Source organism: Ursus americanus, chromosome 31 (assembly GCF_024610735.1).
Source record: "Ursus americanus isolate L20-20 chromosome 31, mUrsAme1.1.p, whole genome shotgun sequence".
Taxonomy (NCBI): Eukaryota; Metazoa; Chordata; class Mammalia; order Carnivora; family Ursidae; genus Ursus; species Ursus americanus.
In genome coordinates, this window is record NC_142157.1 from 27,236,236 (window position 1) to 27,257,934 (window position 21,699).

Here is a 21,699-nt window from a genome sequence, read left to right on the forward strand (position 1 = left end):
GAGGGGAGGTCATGCTACGCCAACTCTCAAGCCCTGCATATGTGTTTCAGAGCAACTGGCAGCACTACCCTAAGAAAGTACTCTTTTTCTGGCTGGGAACCTGGACTTCTCATTTCCAAAGATGGTTTCATAATGACCCACAGTATGGTCAGCCAGAGTGGTTCACTTGTGTAACTGATGGGAGAGGATGTCTAAAGTGGAGGAATCTCATTGGGGGCAAATAAGAAGGCAAATAAGACCTCTAGGCAGGCAAGCTACAAATGCACTCAATGGGAAATGCAAATTGTGAGATCATCCAGATATAGCTGTTTTAGTCAACCTGTAACATGTGTTGGAGGGATTCCAACAGACATAAGCCATGGAGCCCTGGGCTTACTTTTCATGTAAATTTCTACCAAAAAAATCCATTCCCCTCTCCTCTAAAGCCTGTTTTCCTTTTTCTTTCACTATGTCAGTTCCAGAAAGGCAAACCCACCAGTGACAAGATGGCTGGGGACCAGCTGATGTCCCAGACAGAGAAGAAAACAAAATGGTTAGAAACAGCCTTAAGTGGGTTCTTTTCTTCTTTGATATTGGCTGTGTGTCCTCTGTAGCCCCTCCTTTTCTTCTTTTTCTCTCCAGAGATGTAAGGATCAAAATATGCCCAGGACAGATATTATCTGCCAGGGAAGAAGCTGCCCTTTGATAGAAGTGACAGAAATTCAGAGCTGGGCTAGACAGGCACTGTCCAGTGTCAGCATCAGGGGGTGGGGTTGGGGGTGGGGTGGTATTTAAAGGGATTTCTTCTCACTGTAACTCAAAGGAAGCTAATTTAACATTTATCTTAATTTATCTCCATCAGTGCTGTGGGTGTAGTCTGTTTAAGTCAAAATAATGTAAAAGTCCATTAAAAAATGAATTGTTAAATCTCTCACAGAGCCATATGATAAAACTACTGAACCCCCCCCCCCTCCGCCGGCATGTGATACGGATCCCTGCGTGCATGAATATAAAAATTCTGACTACATTTTACATTTATCCTGTAGGACCTCAGTCAGCCAACAATGAAAAGATGTCACAGGAAGTTACACAGTGATTTCTGTTAACGTAAAATTAATTCAGGATGAAAGATCCTTCCTGTGGGCCATTGAGACAGCACTACCAAAACTGGGGCTGTCCCAGAAAATCTAGGGCAGCAACCCTAGTTTCCAAGAGATTTAGGGCAGAAATCCTACCCCTACTTGTGTGCACTGAAATGTAAAATTGGTTCATCTTCTTGCATTTTTGAATTCTTTCTCAGTTACGGGTTTCGAGATGACATCGCTTAAATAAACTGGTTCCAAGCCCATTTCTGGTACGTAAGGGAAAGTTTCTGACAAGAGTTCTTTGAGGGAGAAAGGAGCGGCATGAAACAGGAAAATGCTCCCACCCCACTCCTCCAATGGGATTCCTTCAATAAAAAGGTCAAAGGTGTTCTCGGCAAGCCTTTCCCATTTTAAAGATGAACGTCCAAGAAGACCTCCCCTCCCTTCAGACTGTACCAGCAGCCTGCCCAGTTGTCCTCTCACTGCAGATGCAAACCACAGCAGCTTGTAACACTGTGACTGTACGGGTAAGGGAAACGGAGAGCATTCTCTGACTACTTCTAAGTCTCTTCCAGGTTTTGGAGCTTGCTGTCATACGGCCCTAACACAGGAGAATCTTCTGGACGGGGTGGGGGTGGGGGGTGGGGAGCTGTCCTCCTGTCACATTCTGAACTGAATACAATTAGGTTTCGGCGCCTTTCACCCTTCTCTGGGAGAGAAGGCCGAACTTCGCCACTATTAACGAATCCCTGCAGCCTGAAGCAGGGGCATCTGGAAGGGAAGGGACAGCTCCCGGTCTGTCGTGGTGGAAGAGCAGCGCGGCGGGGGACCGGGGCCGAGTCAGCCGAGGCCAGCGGCTGTCCGGCCAGCCTAACTGCAGCCTGACCGTCAAGAAGACGAAATGCCACCAAGCGCCACGACCACTACAGAATTGCTCTTTTGAAACTTAATAACTCTTCCCAGAGGAGCCGTGAATTTAATTTTGGTTCCACCCAGAACAGTCTGGGCTCTAGGCACAGCAAGAGCTGCAGCTGCACAGCCCTTCTGCCGTGACCTCTGAGCACATTTCAAGAAAAAAGGAAGTTTTGTTCTTCAGGCCTGTGGCACGTCGTGATAGTTGACACAAGCCTTCCTGTTTCTAGCTCTCTTTTGGGTAAGAAGTTACAGAGAAAGAGAGACAGAGAGAGAGAGGGAGGGAAGAGGGGGAAGGGTAATCAAGGAGGCATTAGGTCAGGACCGAGGGCCTGGTTCCATCCTCCAATTTCAAATGTTAAATGATTTCATTCTAGTTACTGAGCACAAACCCCTCAGCTTTCCTTCCTATAAAATCAGAATAACATTTAACCTAACACCACTCAGTAATAATATGTAAGATTTGAGCTTAGCACAATGTAACCAGCGCTCCTGACAGAGCCGCGATCCGAGGCACACAACTTGCCAACACGGAGAGGCTCTGGGTTGGGGCTCAAGGAACACACTGCTGCACCCGCCACCTCCTGTCCTGGGCCTCGCGCACGGTCACCAACCCCAGAGCAGAGCCACCCCTGTGCCTTTATCAGCTTCCCTACCTGAGGTCTCAGAGAACATTCTCACACACTCAATACCCTTCCTGGCCTCCTCCTCACCTGGGTAGGTCCTCTCCGGCAGAAGGTGATCCCAGGTCTGGGCTCGCTCACAGAACCACAAGCCCCAGGGCCCTACTCCCAACCCTCACCCTCCCAGTGTCACGGGGCCTCCCTGCTCTTCAGTAATCCTGCTCTTCTTTTGTGTTGTGTTTTCCAAAGCAGTCATTTTAAATTTTTTCCCCTCTCCTTACGTCTTCTGTTCCACCCGCCTCCTCTGGAATGAGCTGTCTACTGAGAAGACGAGGACATCTGTATTGTCTACTTCCCTCCATGAGACTGAAATGTGCTGGTTGCTACTTCCTTCTGACTGCTCTGCTGTTTCAAATGAGGTCCCCTTCTACCCTCTTCCATGTGCTCTTCAGCCACTCTTTTTGTCTCCTCAAACACCCTGATTCCTGTCTTCCTTGTGCTTTCAGTATGTCCTATCCTTTTGCTTCACCTTTTTATTATTTTCTTTTTTTTTTTAAAGATTTTATTTTATTTATTTATTTGACAGAGAGAGACAGCCAGCGAGAGAGGGAACACAAGCAGGGGGAGTGGGAGAGGAAGAAGCAGGCTCCCAGCGGAGGAGCCTGATGTGGGGCTCGATCCAGAACGCTGGGATCACTTCCTGAGCCGAAGGCAGACGCTTAAGGACTGTGCCACCCAGGCGCCCCCTATTATTTTCTTAAAATAAAATGGCCAGCCTACTAGAAGGGGCAGTGTCTACTCACAGTCCCGCATGTAAACCTACACAATCCGTGGCCTCCACCTTCTGGAACCCTCTCACACCCTGCGACCACCAAAGCCAGTGGCTTTCCTTGGCCCACATCCTTCTTGATGTTTCTGTGGCACCTTAGACTCAACGGGATCAAAACTGAACTTAATATTCCTCTCCTTCCCATTCCCTCCGCTGCGGACTGCTTTCTGATGCCCTCTAGTTAAAGCCAAGTCCTTCTGCTCATCCCCGCCTCAGCTGAGTTATCAAGCCCTCCTTCTTTCCACCACCACCATGTCTGTGTCACTCAGGACACGCCTTCTCCACAGCCATGGTCACTGGCATCTCTGTTCAGGCCCCATGTGCTTCAGCCAACCCACCTCACCAGTCTCCCAGTCTCTGTTCCCTGCTGCCAGAGCCTTCACAGACCCTCAACTGTCTTGCCAATCAAATTCTAATACTCTAGCCTGAGAATGAAGATCTTCTAAGAACGGGCTCCAGCCCCTATTTCCAGATGTCATGCCCTTCCCCTCTGCCATTTCATTTCATGCACTTCGCATTTCCTTTGAATTCTGGCAGGATTTATAGTTCCCAGAACCTGCCCTGCACTTTCTCACCTCTGCGCTTGAAATCGGACCTGTCCATCCACTTGTAATGTTCAACACTGTCTTTACCTATTGAAATCCGATTTTTCTCTTTGGTAAAGATGCCATGTTTTCCTGTCTCCACAGCTGCTAAGTATTCATTCCCTCCCCAAACTTCCAGATTTCAAATAGGCCCCTCTCTTTTTTATCCTTATCCCATAGTCTTCAATATTATCATTACCTGTGCACTGGCCTCACTGTCCCTATTAGATTTCAAGTTCTTGGGGACAGTGATGACAACAGCAACTCTAATAGTAACCATCACCACACAAGCTCCCACCACCCTCCAGCTTTGTGCAAAGCGTATAACTTCATCTCAGCAACCCGAGGAGGACAGTCTTCTTCCTCAGAGGAGATTAGGTAACACGCCTGAGGCGGACACTCAGGGAGTAGCAGAGCCAGGAATTGAATTTAGGCTTGTCTTGCTTCAAAACCAATGCTCTTAACTACTAGGTGGTATTTCTCCCCACCCATAGACTCGACCAATAACCAGTGAATAAAACATCGTCTTCATGAGTCCCAGTATATGGGGCAGTTCACTGAGCTGGGTTCCCCAGAGTTGGCAGACTCTGCCTACAGTCAACACATACATCAACAGGGAGAAGGCACAGACGGTTTAGGCTCTCTTAGAGGATGCTTTAAAAATATTGAAGAAAGCTCTTATGCCTCAAGACTTAGGAACATCAGGTGCAAAATGAGAGAAAAACCGAATTCACCCAGATTAGGTAATAAGCCGATTTTGTCTCCTTCCTTGGAACCACTCATGTCAGTGAGGCAATGAATCAAGGCAATTCCAAAAACCCTACTTTCATCATTTAGACCAGATAGAAAATTCTGTCATCTGGTCCTATGCCATCAGCCCTGGGAAAACGTGATGACCATACGCTGCTGAGAGACTCAGGACCCATGCCAAGTGCTGGGGCCTACTGCACGTGTGCACGGGAAAATACCGCATGGCACACACAGGTATGAGGTCAAGACAAGCTGTGGTTGCTGCCCTCTATATGCACGTGGCTAAGGGCTGTAATCCTCTGAAGGGAATGTCATTATACAGCTCAAATCCCATCACAACAAATACCCTTACAACAGAGATATCTGTATAACAAAAATCCTTTCAAGCTTTGGCTGACAGCCGGCGTACTTCAAGAAATATTTGATGTGAGATTTGGAGTCCACAGTAATGGGAATTGACCTATATTTCCAAAGGTAAGATTTGAATGATTTCATCTGTAACTTCTATCCCATGGTAACATGAGTTGGAATGATGTACGATCTAAACCCATGAGCATGAAAACCAAACACAAAGGCAGGGACCAAATCAACCTCACTCGTGAACGGCAGAATTCCTTCCTTTCATTTGGGGAGCACTTAGGGACAGGAGAAGGCCTCTGACCCACACCCTGAAATGGAGCTGAACAAAGTTGGTTTGTGGCCTCATCTCCCTGAGGTGAGCACATGGCGGTAGAGCCCATGAAGACACTACTTACTAGCTGGGCCCCCTGGGCTGTTGCTTAACTTCTACGGAGCCTCCATTTCCTCATCTTTTGTAAAATGTGACAAACAGCACCTACATTCAGGATTTCGGCAAGAACTAAAGGAACTGACTCCTAACATAGGGCCCGGTGCACAGCATACGTGCTCAAAAAAGTTCATTCCCTCGTCGGGCCTTCTCTCCCCTCCAAGACTCTGGGCTTATGCAAACTACTTAAACGAAGTTAGTTGTAAGACCGAGTGAATGAGGTCAACAAAGTGTATAGTTTCAAACACGGCCTGGTTACGACAGTATTCAGAGGAACATTGGGGAAAAGAGAGAAAACGGTGGAAGAGCCAGACCACGCACTTTCTTGACCGAAAGGAGGGTCTTCTGGCTAAGGCAAGCTCTGTGTAAAATAAAATGCAAGTAATCAGGCAACAAAAGAAACGAGCTTTGATCACATGTGTCAGAGGTCATCCTGAAAAATGGTGATAAACTGAAATTTGGAGGTATGTTTCCCTAGACTGGGATGAACTACGGCTATGGCTCCCAAACGCTCGCTTACTGCCCCTGGCCTAGTTCGCCGTGGTGTCATTCTAGATGGAGGGATGGCCCTTATTTGGTGACTCTTCAGCTCCAGTCGGGTGCAGTGTACCGTCTTTCCTCAGTAGGATACTACTGAGTATTAAATTCTAGTCTTCTCCATTTGGGACACATGCAGGTAAATAATTTAGGAATATGACTGACAAACATCTCAACATTGCCCCAGTTTGTGACGTTTTAAATCCTACTGAATTTTAGACATGTGATTTTCTTTTTTTCAAACTGTGGGACAACCGAGTTTGTGGCGACAAAATTCCACCTAAGCTATTTGGAGAACACTCTTGGTATTACACGCCTTGAGACAGAAAACAGGAGTCCTAGGAACATAATCTGAAGGCCTGTCTGTTCACCTTATAAAATGAGTACTGGCTTTAAAATTCTTCAAAGGTTCCCCAAAGTGCTATCAGACTGCAGCAACTAGAGAGAACATGAGGGGGCCCACCATTTCTCAGAGTCACAGAGCATCAGTCTCAAGGGTGATTTACTCCTCTCCCTTCACCTTGACGGGAAGAGGCTCAGAGAAAAGTGTATGTTAATGCTCATGTGTTCAACTCATGTACCAGCTGAACAATGAGTGTGCAGGACCTCGCCTGAGAGGCAACAGAAATAAAATAATAGGGCAGACCCAAAGTCCAAGGTGCAGAGAAGAAGAAAGTACAAGATCCACTGAAAAGGCAGGGGAGCCCTGGGTAGACAGCCCAAGACATCAAGAACAGAAAGAACAAAAATACTAAAGCAAGGTTAAAACAGCCACAAAGACCAAATGGTAGCAGCAGAGAAGATATTTTTAAATTTAGTTTGCACAGAGCTTACAAAAGACGATTCCAATACACGGAAGCTTCTGCCCAGTAACGAGGTTTCTGGTCTCTATTTTAATAACTGAAACCCCCTCTCCCCTATCACCCTGGTCTTAAAATGGAGGCAGTAAAAACCACCAGATTATACACTTGAATCTTACCACTGGTAAGGGCGTAAACCACAAGCATTTTTGAAGGTGTGCTAACTATTTCAGGCCACTAGGGTGCTTCTTCCCGCCCGAAAAGGCACATTTCACTTAATGATCCCCACCTAAACCCCAAGAATTGATGACCCTCTTAAAAAGTATACCCTTTCTTCCTTACACCAGGGGTACCGCACTAACTGTTCGGGAGGCATTTCAGGGTCCCCACAGGCTATGGAAAAGTAAAGTGCAGTCATAATTGCACGGGCAATAACGGGAAGGCAGGGGGAGAAAGAGTTCGCTTCTGCAACGCAAGGCTGAGAAACACGGCTCCTTAGAGAGGCATCCACACCACCCGAGACGAGCCTGCGCTGCCGAGGAAGTGACCTCGGGAGAGCAATCACGCGCCTGGCCAGAGGCGCGGCCGCGCGCTCCCGCCGCTCCTCCCTCCCGCGCGTCCCGGGCCGGCTCGGTCCACCTGTCCGGCGGCAGGGCGGGCGGGGGCGCGGGTGCCGGCGCGGGGAGGAGCCCCGCTGGCCGGAGCACAGGGGCGGCGGCCTCGGCGGGCTCCCCTCGTGGTCCTCCCTCCCGCGGGCGCAGGGCAGCCCCGCCGGGCCCGCGCCCCCGGCGCCCCCAGGCTACGCGCCCCCCTCCCCCCACCGCGCGTGCCCCCCCCCCCCTCCCCGCGGTCTGTACCTTTACTCTGGGGAGGGTTCTGACTCCGGTCCCGGAGGACGTTGATCTGGTAGACGGCTCCGTAAGGCTCAAAAAGTTCTTTCAGCTCCTTTTCCGACCAGGACCGGGGGATCTGTCCGACAAACATCTTAATGGCATCTGGGTCTGGTTGGTCTGAGTGATCCAAAGCGCCGTTCATCTTGTTGGCTGTGCCGTTACTGTCAAAGAGGGAACCGGGAGCCAGAGTTAGGGCTGCACGGTGAGGGACAGGAAGAAAAAAAATGGGGGTGGGGTGGGGGCGGGGAGGCGGAAGCAGGAGGAAGAGGAGCACGGGGCAAAGTGCCTAATGAGTCGTAGAAATTTGATGAACTAAAACAAAGCACAGGCACCATTAGGTTGCTCGGCGGCGGCAGCGGCTGCGGGCTCTCAGTGCAGGCTGCTGTTCAGCATCGCCGCCCGAGCACAGGGCAGCGCCCCGCCGCCTGTCACCCGGGGCGTGGACATCTTGAAGCCCGGCTCGGGAGGCAGCTGCAAGTTAAGTGCAGGTCTCGCTCTGCAAGGCTGCCACCAACGCATCCGCAGCGCTATCAGCCCCACACTGGCTCTCGTGTGCAAAGAAGGGCAGGGCTGGATTTCTGCTGGATTCTGCCCCTCCGCAACCCCCCCCCCCCGCCCCGCCGTTTGGAGGTTTTTGGAAGAAAGGAGAGAGGTGGTAATAATAAAGTCACATGAAAAGAAAATGAAACACTTGGCAGTCCGTCAGATGACTAATGCAAGATGCTGGTGATGAATTTGCAGAGTGCGCGAGGCATCCATGTGTGCATCAAATTAGTACGTTGTTGCTGCTCAGAATGGAAAGTGCTCCAGCAATGCGGCTCCGCGCAGCCCATTGGCTGCCCACGCTGGAGAAAAGGGCCGGGGCGGGGAGGGGGCTCCCGTTTAAAAAGCACATTGTTTCTGGGATCCAGGCACAAAGGGTTTAATTCAGAGAGGCAAAGGCGATCTCAGAAATGCCTGCTTTGTGCCGGAAAAAAAATGCAGCCCCAGAAAGTTGAGTTCCCACTAAAAGACACTGAATATTTCAAATCTTTCACACTCCATAAATTGCTCTCTGTATATCTGACTTCCAGATGTTGTACTTGAGTTCTAAACAATCACACGTTTGGGAGAGAAAAGAGGAAAGTCTGCCTCTTCTTCTCCTAGCTTCAGTAAATATTTGGGGCTGATACAAAAGCGAGACCATAAGCTTTTACATATCAATCTTCTTTAATGCTGTTTTCCAAACCCCTCATTTGGAAGAGAGAATGCTCTCGTTTAGAATTCTGCCATTCTAGTCAACATCATGTAATACGATGATGAAGGCATTCATTTTTTTTTTTTTAATTTGGATCCCTCCTATTTGAGCTGCAGTAAACAGTAAAGCAAAATCCCCTACCTCCTTCATCACCCCCCCCACTCCTAAATGCAGCCTAAAGCCGCCCACTCTGACTAGTGACAAGGCTGAATGCCCTGAGCAGCACTCATTTACAGTCCTGTGTTCTTGGTTCAACATCTCATCCTGTGAAAATAAAATGCACCTAAGAAAGTGCAAACCCGGCAGATAGAGCACCTGCAAAGCCACTGCCATGACCATCGGGCAGCCCCCAGCTCAGGAGGCAGGAAGGTCAAAAAGGGGCCACATGGACTAAAACTTCACTGCAAATGGCAGGTGTTATTTCCCAGTAGCCTGCGGGTAATAATTAGAAGATCTTCAAGGACCTTAAGCAGGGTTCTTTATTAGGTTAAAGCCAACAATCAAGGACCACCAGAACATCTCCAGTCTGCTCTGGACCTAGCTAGGGTCGCCCTGAGCCCCGGATAAAAAAAAAAAAAAAGAAGACCCTGCGTGATGATTAAAAGACAAACAAAAAGCCTGTGGGAAGGAGAAATTCTGAATTCAATTTAATCCCAAGAGGAAAATGATGGCAAACACTCTTCACTAGGTCCTGGCTCCAATTTCCACTTCTTCTCATTCCCCCTAGTTTAACACTTAATTTTTTTTTGTTGTTCTTGAGATAAACAATCCGACTGTCTAACTTGAAGCACTTTCAGAGCTTTCTCTAATCAACCTTATTGTTAGAAAAAATGCTCTGCTGAATAAAATACTGAGTGCATCATCTTCTTTCAACAGTTTAGGTGCAATGTGATGCCTGTTTATAGCAGAGGCTGATTGTTTATCTTGTTCTTAGGTCCCTCTACTTCTTACCAAGTCACCCTTTGAGAATTCGGTGAACACTGTGAGCCCACCGAGCTGACTCCGGCACAGTGGAGGCGGCAAAGCCCCACGCAGCACAGAATGTCGTGCTCACAGCTCGTTGAGAGCAGGGAGTGTGGCAAGATGTATTTCTGGGACAGGAAGGGCTGTGGTGACTGCTGCTGACAATCAGCCAGGATGAAAAGAGGAAGGCATTGCCACAGGTCTCAGCTAACAGGGAACAGAAGCTCCAGAAACGAGGCTCTTGCATCTTGTTCGTACAGAGCGCAGTGACTACCATGGAAGAGTCAGGGGATGGCATGCTCGTCCTCGTGTCTGAACTCAGAGCAAGCATTCCGTAATTGCCTTTCCCCGGAGGGGCCTTTCCCCTTTTCTCAAAAAATACTCACCGAGGAGCCTAAAGGAACGGAAGCTGCCAAGAGGGCTTGGACCTCATGCCTTTGTTCTTTATGTTGGCAGGTGCACATTTATAGCCCTTCCCCACCAGCCACCCTGCGGACGTGCCTGCAGACCTCCCAACGTCCTGAGGCAGTGGGCTGTCAGGGCTCAGGGCGTGGGCTCTGAATCCTGGGGCCACCTCTTCGTAACTGTGCCACTCTGGGCCTTAAACTCCTCGTCTGTAAAATGGGAGTGACAGACGCCATGTCACAGAGTCGGGTGCTTGTTCCAGAACGTAGCCCAGAGTAAGTGTCTAAGAAGTGTTAGCTTTTTCTACTGTTAAATCGCTTCTTGGCACTTGTGACGCACTCGAAATGAGTGGCCATTACAAATGAAAATTCTTTTCAATCCCCAATTTTTCCTAGTGGAGACTCAAACACAATTCATATCCTAAATAATAATGCCTACCTTTTAGTGAGGACTTACATGCCAGATACGGTGTGAGGTGTTTTACACTCAGTATTTCTAAGCCTTGTAACAACCCGATGAGAAAGTATTATTTTCTAGATGCAAACATCTAAGAATTAAGTTCCTTTCTGAAGATTACGGGCTTATATCCTGTAGAAGTAGAATTCAAACCTAGGCCCAATGGGCTCCAACGCATGAAATATTTCTAATCTATCATGGGGCCGAACACTGTGTCAGGTCTCCCTTGGGCTGAGAGTGAATGGCTCAGGGGAAATCTAAGAGAAGACAAGGCCAAGAGCAAATCCTATTGGGTCCCTAGAATCACACTGCCAAATAAAAGGTAGCACTAAAGAACACACGCACACACACACACCCCCCTCTACTATCTACGGAAAGGAGGGGGCCAAGTGCTGAACTTGAGACTCCATCAAGACTATGTTAAAACACACACTTTTCTCAATAATCACGTAACAACGTCTCCATCTCCACAGATTCCCTTCCTCTCTATCCCCACAGGGTGACATCAATGAGCACCTCTCACCCACCTCTACACATCATTTCCTAACTACCTGCCATTTTGCAAACAACCCTTCCAAAGATTATCATCAAACGCTAAGTGCATGACGATCCCTTAGGTAAATCCAACGATGTCTATTTCTTACGCAAACTACCACAATAGCACATCTTCTCAGTCAAAAGCTTCTGTGCAGGACAGGTGGTCCTAACCCCACCAACCCCACAGTGCTGAATCCCGGGCCGAGAGCCTAATGGTACTACAACAGATTGGTTAACTTTGCTCTAATGCAGGCAAGCTCCTCCTTCTTTGGACTCCCAGCTTTCTTCCTGGCTGCTGCTTGCTTCTAGCAGAGACTTACTGACTTCTTTTGTCCTCATGAGGCTGTATGCGCTGACACTTTTAAGGAAGCCAGAAATTATGTGTCCAACAGTTAAACCTTTGGGGGTACTTGCCAGAGGCCACGGAGAGCCAATGTGCTCTTCACAGAGGGGTCATTATGGGAACAGTTAGCCCAAGTCTCAGTATGATCTTCTATTTACGAGACTCTGACCTCAGGCTTAGAAAATTAGACTAGCTCACTTCTCTGTATTCCCTAGCCATCTTTAGCACCTATTACAGTGCAGGAATTAGATTCGAATTCAAATAGTTATTGAGAGCCTACTCTTTGCCAGAAAACTTTGCCAGGTACTTGACATACAATATCCCAATAGCTCCACAAAATTGGCATCATCGTCCCTGTTTTGGAAATGATGCCACTGAAAGTCATGGAGGTAAAGTGACTTTCCCAGTGTCACACCCCTAGGAAGAGGTGTCCCTAGAATCTGGACACATTGAGATGTAAAGGCCAATTGTCATTGCTCAGTATTCCATGAGCTGGGTTTCTCGAGGCTGAGGTTTCCTGAAGACTCAGTGGCCACTTGCAGGCACTCGACGAAAGCACATACGTCTCTGCTGGCACCTCACTTACGAACTACAAGACACCGAGCGCCAATTCTGCTTTTGCTCTTGGCGAGGAGCCGAATGTAAGGCTCCTCTCGGAGAGATGCCATATGGAATCGGACCACGAGTTAGAGAGCACCAAGCCAGCGGGCACTGGGGGTGTCAGTCTCAGAGCCAAGACGAAAATATAATGATGTGTGTGTGGGGGGGGGGGGGAAATGAGTGCTCTTACTTTTTTGCTTTTAGCACAGGCACTGACCTACTTCCCTACTCCATTTTTGCGTAAAGAAAACTAGATCAACAGAGGATATGCAAAATCTTCTGAGGTGCCTCTAAGCAGTCAAATGGTACAAACATTGTAATAATTGATTCAACATATCATTGTTATTAATTCCAGGACAATAAGCTTTTACAAGGCCCTGTGAATTGCAAGTTCCCTTTTGGAGAGTGGTAACAAAAGAATAGCTCCTTTCATCTGGTTGCTTGGAGAGCAACTTTCTGCATTCTATCTCCTTTAATCTATAGGAAAGAAAGAATAACAAACTTGCAAAATGGGTATAAGAAACGATAAGCGGCTATAAGTAGTTGTACTAATGTTGAAAAAACAAAGACCTAAAATGCCCATTCAGAAGATATACCCATCCCAAAGCAACACAAAAGGATGCCTTGTCTTGCAAAAATTTTGTATAAAGGTAACTAATCTCCCTGATGGTTTATCAACAATCTTACTGTTCCCTATCCTCTTCATCCACCTTATTTTTGTTTTTGAGAAGATCTTGTATCCGTGCTGCCCAACCCTGGGCAGTGATGGAAATGTTCCATAACCTCACAGTCCACATGGTAGCCAATAGTTACAAGTGGCTACTAGACACCGGAAATGGGCTTCGTGCAACTGAGAAACAATTTTTAACTTTAATTAAATACCTCTAGCTGCAAATATACTTTAAAAAAACTAATTAGAGTTGAAAATCAGTAAAATATTCTTTCATCGGGTTTTGGGAAAACAAGAATAAGGGGCCAGGAACATGACACCAGTGCTGGAGGCACCTGACAGCAAGTGTGTGGGACAGGGGTCTGCATGGCCTGGGTTCTCAGCATGGCTCAGCGTTACATTCACTGTGGGGTCCCAGGTAAACCACGCCACCGCTTTGTACCTCGGTTTCCTTACTTGCAGAACAAAGAGAGAGAATCGTTCTCATCTGGCTCTTCATTCCTGTAAACCTGCGACTCTGCTTTGGGCCCAGATGACGATGTGTGGAGAAGATAATTTAGGTAATATGACCAGCTGCCTCCAGCCTGGGGGTGATTCCCCGGCTGTGTCTGATGCAGTCCCCGGGGGCTCGCAGGTGACTAAGGCGCAGGCTGGGGAGCCGTGCAGAGCAGCCTGCAGGCTCAGACGGGGCTGCCGACTGGCTGATGACTCGAGGTTGCTACCGGAGCGTCATCTCTCTCAATTTGTGCCAATTCTTCCTAATATCCCAACCGCAGGCCCATCATTTCACTCAGATGACAGGCTACTCTTTCAAAGGGCCCAGGAATCGTTTTTTAAATATCACTTGTACTTAAGTAATAGCACATGGAGAAACAGGCTTTGTTTGGTGATCACAGGAAATTGTCCAAGACGGAGCTGCATAAGGCAAAGGCAGAAGGAAGCTGGCAAGGAGCCTGGTGCCTTCCGGCGGGCATGGGCAACAACAGGACGGGCGTGAAATGCAGTACTATTAACAATCTTCCACACTGTCCAGGTTGTTGTTGCGTATTGTTTAAAAACCCGGTTGACTCCTCCGTCAACTGGCAACGTGGCACCCAGGGTCCAGCACCAGCCACTTCCCACGCCGCACCACGGACAGCCCGGCAGAGACTTGGACACGGCCCCACTCAGAAGTCATAATCCTCTAATTCTAAACCTTCCATGGCCTCTCACTTTGGAGAAGGGAAGTCATCTAACTTCAAGCTCTGGGAGTTGCACGTCCTTTTGAAAATGTACCGGTTCGGGGTCACCATGAGCAAAACGTCCATCTGCTGTGGCTGTCTTTCCACACAGCGCCTTTGCCACCGACGGACACAGCTACAGTTTAATTACAGTGTGATTCTGAGCTGCTGAAGGGTTTTGGTCAATGTAACACAACTCTCTGGATGTCTGCTGTCTCACCGATAAGATGACGCAACCAATGACGTTCCTGTATTTACCGGGAAGGTACAGTTACCGAGGGTCGCCGAAGCTTTGCGAGCCCAGGCCATGCCCGTGACAGGATGGGACCCCAAATCCCTGAGGCGAGACATCTGGAGGTCAGCTTTTGAACTCACAGAAGATTAACTGGAGCAGATCATATCCTAAGTTGCTGCAGGAGACAATGCCTTTTCTCCAAATGGTCAAATTGTAGATAAATGTGTGCTCCTCTGAAGCCGAGTTCAAGCTTCCTGTAAGTACACGTACGTGGGACACGTTCATCCCTGTGCTTTGACCAAGCGGAAAAAAATATCTAACTTATTAAGAATGTCCAGCACATGGATTTCATTCACAGATGACTAGGAAAGAGCACCCCTGGGACGGGCATCCTGCTGGACTTGATGTTGGATTGTATTTGGACGGAGGTCAAAAAGCTATACATTTGTTTATAGGGTGAAATGTAACCCTGACTCGTAGGAAGTGACTCCTGCAGAAAGGCCACACAACATGGGCATCTGGACTCACCCAGTAAGAGGGAAACCTTATTACCTTAACTCAACTTGACTGCTAGTAAAAAGCAGATAACTGGAAAACCCCCACAAAGAAGTAAATTTGGAGGCATCCAGGGGGCACCTGGAGTCGGAACATACAATCACCCTCTCTGGGAAAGCAGTGAAGCGTCGGCTCTGGATGGCCCCTGCCCAGGGAACTCATTTCGCTCAGTGACTTATCAGAAATAGTTCAGGGGACTTCAGAGCAGAGCAGAAGGCGTTTGCATAGGGAGAGGTTTTTTAGATGAACTTCCAGAAATGGCAACAGGGAAATAATAGTGACATATAAGATTTATATTGGGCTTCACATTTTCAAAGTCCTCAAGGAGCTCACATTAATTAATCCCCCCCCAAGGCTGAGGTCAGTATTACTGCCCCCACTTTGTGGATGGGAAGATGGAGTGTGGGCACCCTGGTTCTGGGCACATGCCCCTTTCTAGGTGCCCCCCCCCATCTGATTCACCTCCCCATGGCTTGGTGCTGCGGAATTCACCTGTCTGCCGGGGCAAGTCACTGTACATGGTCCTTCTGGCTGATGGGGATGACGCTGGTTTGGTCCCATCAAGTAAGTGAAATGTGAATCATTATGCAATGAAGACAACGGCGGGGGGACTGCCCATACTGAACATGAATCTTCACCTAAGATGCCTCCCGTATTTGCCTGCTAGCTGCAAATGATGAAAGTAAGGGACGTACACGGAGAGGGCAAACAGCACCGACAACTTGTCGGGAGCCCCATCCCTAGGTCCTAGCCACCGCGTTTCTTGAGGCACGTAACTCCTGCTGCCAGCCCTGGCTAAACTATTTTGTCAGGAGTTACTGATGCAAGAGGAAGCCAGCAGGGCGGGCTGACCACACTGTCCACTCCCTGAAGACACACTGGTGGTGAAAGTGGATGGTTCTCCTTTGCAGGTTTCTGTCAAACCCACTTGGAGTTAATTCTCTCCCCAAATCTTGTTTTCTTTCCTTCAGATGACGCAGTTATGGAAGACCTGCTTTATGCCAGGCACGGTGCTAGATTTGAAAACAGGTCACTTATAGCCCCGAAGCCACTCGAAGCCAATGAAAAGACAGTGCACAACATGAAACCAAAATCCGAAGCAATAATGCCCAGAACAGAGGCATACACGAGGGCCCGCAGTAAACCGGCAACAAGTGGCGGACTGGGCCATGGGGGCTGGCACGTGGCATTCTGAACACACTTCAGCCTGGTGGTCAAAGCTTTAAGTGGCATATGAACAGATCAGAGGCAAAGGAAGAGGAGCTGTACCATTTCACTGAGTTGGCAAGAGGTTTCAAAGACAAAAATGCTATCGTAGGGGCTGAGACTTGACAGAGAGCAGCCCGGGAGCCCTTCCCTGCCGTGGAGCTTGCACGTGACACAGGGGACCGTGCCACGCAGGAGAGACCCATGGCTGGGACGGCCATCACTGCACTGCCCCACCTTGAGATGGGAGGCACAGCCCTGTCTGCCCACCTACACTCACCAAGCCAGAAAGTGGGGGCCCACTGGCATCCACGGAAGCCCTTGCACCTCTCCTCTGGCATCTAGCACTCCACATGACGTCCCGCGGAGGCCACCTACCCTCGCACTCCTGTCGTTCACCACCCTGTGCGTGGCAGTCCCTTCCCTCCTGGTCTGCTTGACCCTCTGATCTTCTCTCCCACTGCTGCAGCCAATAGAAAGCTCTGGCACCCCCTCAAATGCAGCACATTGAACAATAATCCCTTCCTGTTGTCTTTTCCTTCAGTTTGGTTTCACGCGTGACTTCCCTGTTTTTCTTAGCGGCTCCGACTGCCTCCTACCCTGCCCCAAATCTGAGACCAGGAGCAACATCTTACACAGAACACACCATTGTGCAGACTTCCTGCCTGCCCAGATGTCTCCCCTTCTCTGCCAGCTGAACCTACGGAAACAGTAATGAACTGAGCCCCCAGTCAGGTACACGGTGAGACTCTGAAATTCTCGGAGTCAGGGACGTCTCCCTCAATCATTAGTTCAATAGGTATTGATAAAGTGACCCCACGAGCAAGGCACTCTTCAAGGTGAAGAGACAGCAATGAACAAAATGAGGTAGAACTGCCTTAGAGCTTATTTTGACGGGGGGGGGGGGTTCATAAAATGGCAAAATAGGGGAGTCTTCCAGGAGATTAGAGAGGGGTCGTTCATTTCAGTGAAGAAAAACGAAGCCTGGGATGGAGACATGGAGTGCTGGGCGGAGGGGTGCAATTCTAAATAAGATGTTTAGAGAAGACCTCATTTGGAAGGTGAGCACAGGGGGCCTATACTGTGTCTCAGGTGTCCCTACCATATATTTTCTGAATCAAGAGATTTAATATAGCGAGAAGGCTTTAACGTTGTAAACTTTAAGTCACATGTTCTGCAATTATAAAGAACCATGTTATCCCATTTGGTACCGTTCTATTGAATCTGAGGGTCGATACACCTATTTCCAATGAGTTACTGAGTCAGGCCTATTTTTCTCTAAATGCCCGCTGGGTCCACTTGCCCCAGCACAGTCACTGTCCTAATTCTGGCCATTCTGGTGATAAAACCATTGCAAAAACCATTCGGGGGCTCTCCTACTTTGGACGAAAGGACAAAGACATCAATGACTTCTGTGCTTGCCCTGTATTCAGAACTCTATCTACCCTTGCGTTAAACACTGATTATCTGTCCATTCATTATTCATTTTATCATTTATCAATGGCAAAATTGAATCTCAGGCTGGTCTCTCAACCTGCATTTGGCCTACCTTCCTCGGTCATAAATGATGTGTAATCAAGGAGTACAAGTTAAAATGAACGCCGGCCTGAAGGATGCAGCCAGCAGTATAAGGCCTGATACAAATGTGCCGGAGGTTAGTGATGCCAGTTTCCTTCCACTGATCTGGAAAATCTAAAGCTGACAGTATATATAGGAACTCATTACGTCATATTAATGACCATTCAGATCACAGAATGGCATCCACTTGTGAGAGAAGAGAAGTATTTCTGTAGACGAACAATTTATTAGGTTCAGATGTATTTCTTTTTTGGGGGGCAATGCCTTCAAACTCCTACATCTGTGGCATACCAGCAAGAGAATTCAGGAAAAAAGGACCTCAGAGCAGTCAAAACGTATGTCACAAAGTTCCTGCCCTGATGTTTATGCCCTTTCAATTCTTTGGGGAGCTTCTCAACCCATTCCTCAAAGATTCTTAGGCTTTGTGTTGGCTTTTCACAGCCTTGATCATTTGCCTTTCAAACCCACGGGAGACTGCAGGTAGCAAAGGAGAGGGTTTGCAACTAGTGGCCCCGGGAGTGAGAGCCACCGATTTCGAAGGGGCACAGCAGTGGAAAAGCCCACTCCGAGCTGGGGCTGCCTTCTGTTCTCCACGAGTGCCCAAGGACAGCTGCACAGCAGAATAATTACCTTGTGTAATGGCAATCTTGTCTCATCGGAAGGGTCACATTATGCTCAGTAACTCTGTGTAAGAAGGCAGGGAAATATATAATTCATCGTTAAGAAGGATTCCTTCAAAATGAGACAATAAAGAACCTGGCCTTAAAGGATACGCTTTCAACTCCAGTGCAAACTTAGCTAATAAGGCTGACTCATCCCGCAGGGGCTCCAGGTATCGGAGACTTTACTCTCTCGTCCTACCTAACACAGGGTGTGCATCAAGATTCAAGGTTTGGGTACCATCTAATTTGCTGTCATTAAATGCGGCGACTGATTTTGCCAAGACACTTCAGCTTTTGGCGGGTTAATTTCCCCAAGTTGTCTGTGCTATTTTTACCATCTTGTTATTGTGACTCTTGTTGTGTTTGGCTGGGACCAGCGAGGGAGGTGGGTGGGAAGCTGGGGAGAGAGGAGTTGCTCCCTTTGGGGATTTTGTTTTTCTAAAGTAAATTATGTTTGTTCACTGATCAAGAAGTAAACTTTAATTCTTTCTCTTTAAGACATCACAAAAGATGATGTTTGCGGTTTGAAAATTGGAAATAAAAAGCCCGTAATAGATGCCTGTGATACCATTCAAGGAACTAATCATGAATTTTCTAGAAGCTTTCTGTCCCAGCATAAGAAAAGGAAACAAGAGGCTCTATAGAGATTGCACTAAATTCCTAGATAGCAATCCAAAACGTTCGCCTCTCCCATAGTCTGCTTAAAGAAATTTGCAAAAGTAATGGAAAAACACTGCCAAGTCTGTAGCATTACTCAAGGAAGACTTCCAGAATTCCATGCACGTCAGCTCCTTGGGTATGTTTCCCTATGATACGAACACACCAGTTGGTCATGCTACAAAACTACATATCAAAGGGCAAAGTCCAAATGACATCGTACTTTGCTAGTTTTCAACTCCCGGACATCACGTCTTAAGACGAAATCAATACCAAATTCCACATTTTGATTCAGAAATCTATAAGCCCTCCTCCCCCAGTATCTCATAAATTCCACTTAGCATCTTAAATCACCAATTAAAATAGGCTTTGACATTTAATTTGCTTATTTCTTTAAAAACACACCATCAGATCTAACCCCCTAAACAAATAAGAATAAAAATAGGATTACGTGCTAAATTATAATAGCTGTTATTCTAAGAGGCTGAATATCATTATATCAAGATTCCCCATAGTTGATTTTTTTAAAGCCATTTCTTCATTTTTTGACACTACATCTGGCACAATGAATACAGATGATCATTTGTTTATGTATCTGTCTAACTGCCTTTCCCAAACACAGCCAGATGGAGTCTTTCAGAATCAAATTAATTTCAGATTAATTCACTCTGGACCCACTCCAGTTTCATGACTCTTCGCTTTGAGGCATCAACCAAATTGATGTGAAGTCATGAACTTAAAAGAGCACAGGTTCCTCGATATCAAGGGGGAAGAAATAGTACAAGCCAGTGGTCGCTCCCTGTGCCCAGTAAGAAATCCATCCTAAGGCCTGACCAACATGTCACGTGTCAGTCATCCAGGAAGAATTTCCTTGTAGATCCAAATAGCACCACGATTAGTTTTACATCCAATATTCACAATGCCTTGGGATGATGCCAGAAAAACTGAGCGACCTAATTACTAATATCAGGACCCATGACGTTACAGTAGACTCGCCACATATGCAGAGCCAGGTACGGCACACCTGTGAAGGGACAGAGTTAATTCCAAACACCCAAAGTGCACATTCCCCCTCTCTAGCTGTAGCTGCGGAAGGAGCTAGACACAAATGTAACCAGGCTTTGCATGCTGTCAATCTCGGTGGATGCCTTCATTACAGTACTTGTTTCAATTGCAATTTGGGTTTCCATGGAGACACAACAGTCAGCTCTAGAAAATTATAAGATAAATGTCAGGTGGTGATAACGGTGTTAATGAAGCTTCGGTGACAAGCAGCTCTGTGCTTCAAATAATAAGCTTATTTCTATTAGCATATGTAGAACCCGTCAAAAAACCTGGAAAAGAGTATTAAAAATGCAATATCTATCTATCTATATTTAAGAGGAGAGGGGATAGACCCCCCTGGAGTGGCTTAAATTTGGTGGGTTAACATGAACAAGAAAAAAAAAAAGTAATGGCTGGTTTCGTGGGAAAATTAGGCACCAGTGATGGCTTCCAACGATGCTTTTGCAGACATGAGGCAACGCTTTACTTCACCCAGTAATGGGTGGAATTTTTTTCTTATAAGGTGGTTAATCTCTTTTGTTTCTGGAAGCTAAGAGCTCAGCCCATGAGGTCTGACCATGGCAGACTGAAAGCTTCCGAGAAATAAACGCCAAAGCCAGCCTCGTGATAATGGGGTTGATGCCGCCCAACTCCCGTCCCTTGCTCTTCGTGGTTGGCTAACTATTACTGGGTTGCCAGAATCCAGAATCTGAAACCACCTTTCAGTAGTCTACAGCCAAACGTGTGCTGCTGAAATTTTCCCCGGGAGGACCTGTCAGGTCCCCCAAACCGCCAGCTGTGGGTTTCTGTAAGCTTGATGCATCTGGAACATGCTGTGGAACCGTGAACACAGTGCAAGGTCAGATTGTAGGAAAAGTCCCTGCAGGACAAAGAAGTTTCCTTTTGTTTGGAAAAGATGATTCAGACATGGAACACATTTTTTATGTTCTCTTTGTGAACATCCTTAAAGACCCTCAAGTATGACAAGGGTGATAATTCTGCTGATCGAAGACAAAAGGAAGACTGGCCCGTGAGGACTTCTTCGCAATTCAGTGCTCTGTGACCTGGCCACAGGGCCCGCCGTTCTTTCGTTCCAGTGTATTTTTCCTTCATTTATTTAACAACTCTATTGAGTGCCAGGCAGTGTGTTTCAAAACACACTGATGAGTAAGACACAGTCACTGCCCTGACGTTTCCCACTGCTTAGTGCCTTGTGCGGCAGACCGTCCAAGGTTTTGAACCAAGTATCAAAATATTTCTTCCTCCCTCCCCCGTCCAATGTTTGGTCCCTTTTGAGGTGACCACATGGAGCAAAGCAACTGTTTTTGCTACAACTCTACATTGGGAACCACTGGCTGCTCCAACCCTCCCCTCTCCACCCTATCTCTGTCTGGACTGCTCTGACAAAAATACCATAAGCCGGGTAGCTGAGAGACATCAAGCGTCTACTTTTCCCAGTTCTGGAGGCTTTAAGACCAGGATCCAAGCACCAGCAGATTCAGTGTCTGATGAGAGCGAGCCCGCTCCTTGGTTCATGGATGGCTGTCTCCTT

General features: G+C 47.5%; 1 protein-coding gene across 11 annotated transcripts in view; it reads right to left on the bottom strand.

Moving 5' to 3' along the window:
• Positions 1 to 21,699, bottom strand: part of CELF2 (CUGBP Elav-like family member 2) — a 505,360-nt gene that overhangs the window by 148,464 nt on the left and 335,197 nt on the right. For 10 of the 11 annotated variants that reach the window (XM_087857734.1, XM_087857733.1, XM_087857725.1 and 7 more), the window contains one exon: positions 7,744 to 7,940. In XM_087857734.1, coding sequence (XP_087713860.1) covers positions 7,744 to 7,940 — 197 coding nt within the window. Of the gene's footprint in view, positions 1 to 7,743; positions 7,941 to 8,111; positions 8,304 to 21,699 lie in introns of those variants that run through there. The other variant, XM_087857732.1, reaches the window with a different exon arrangement.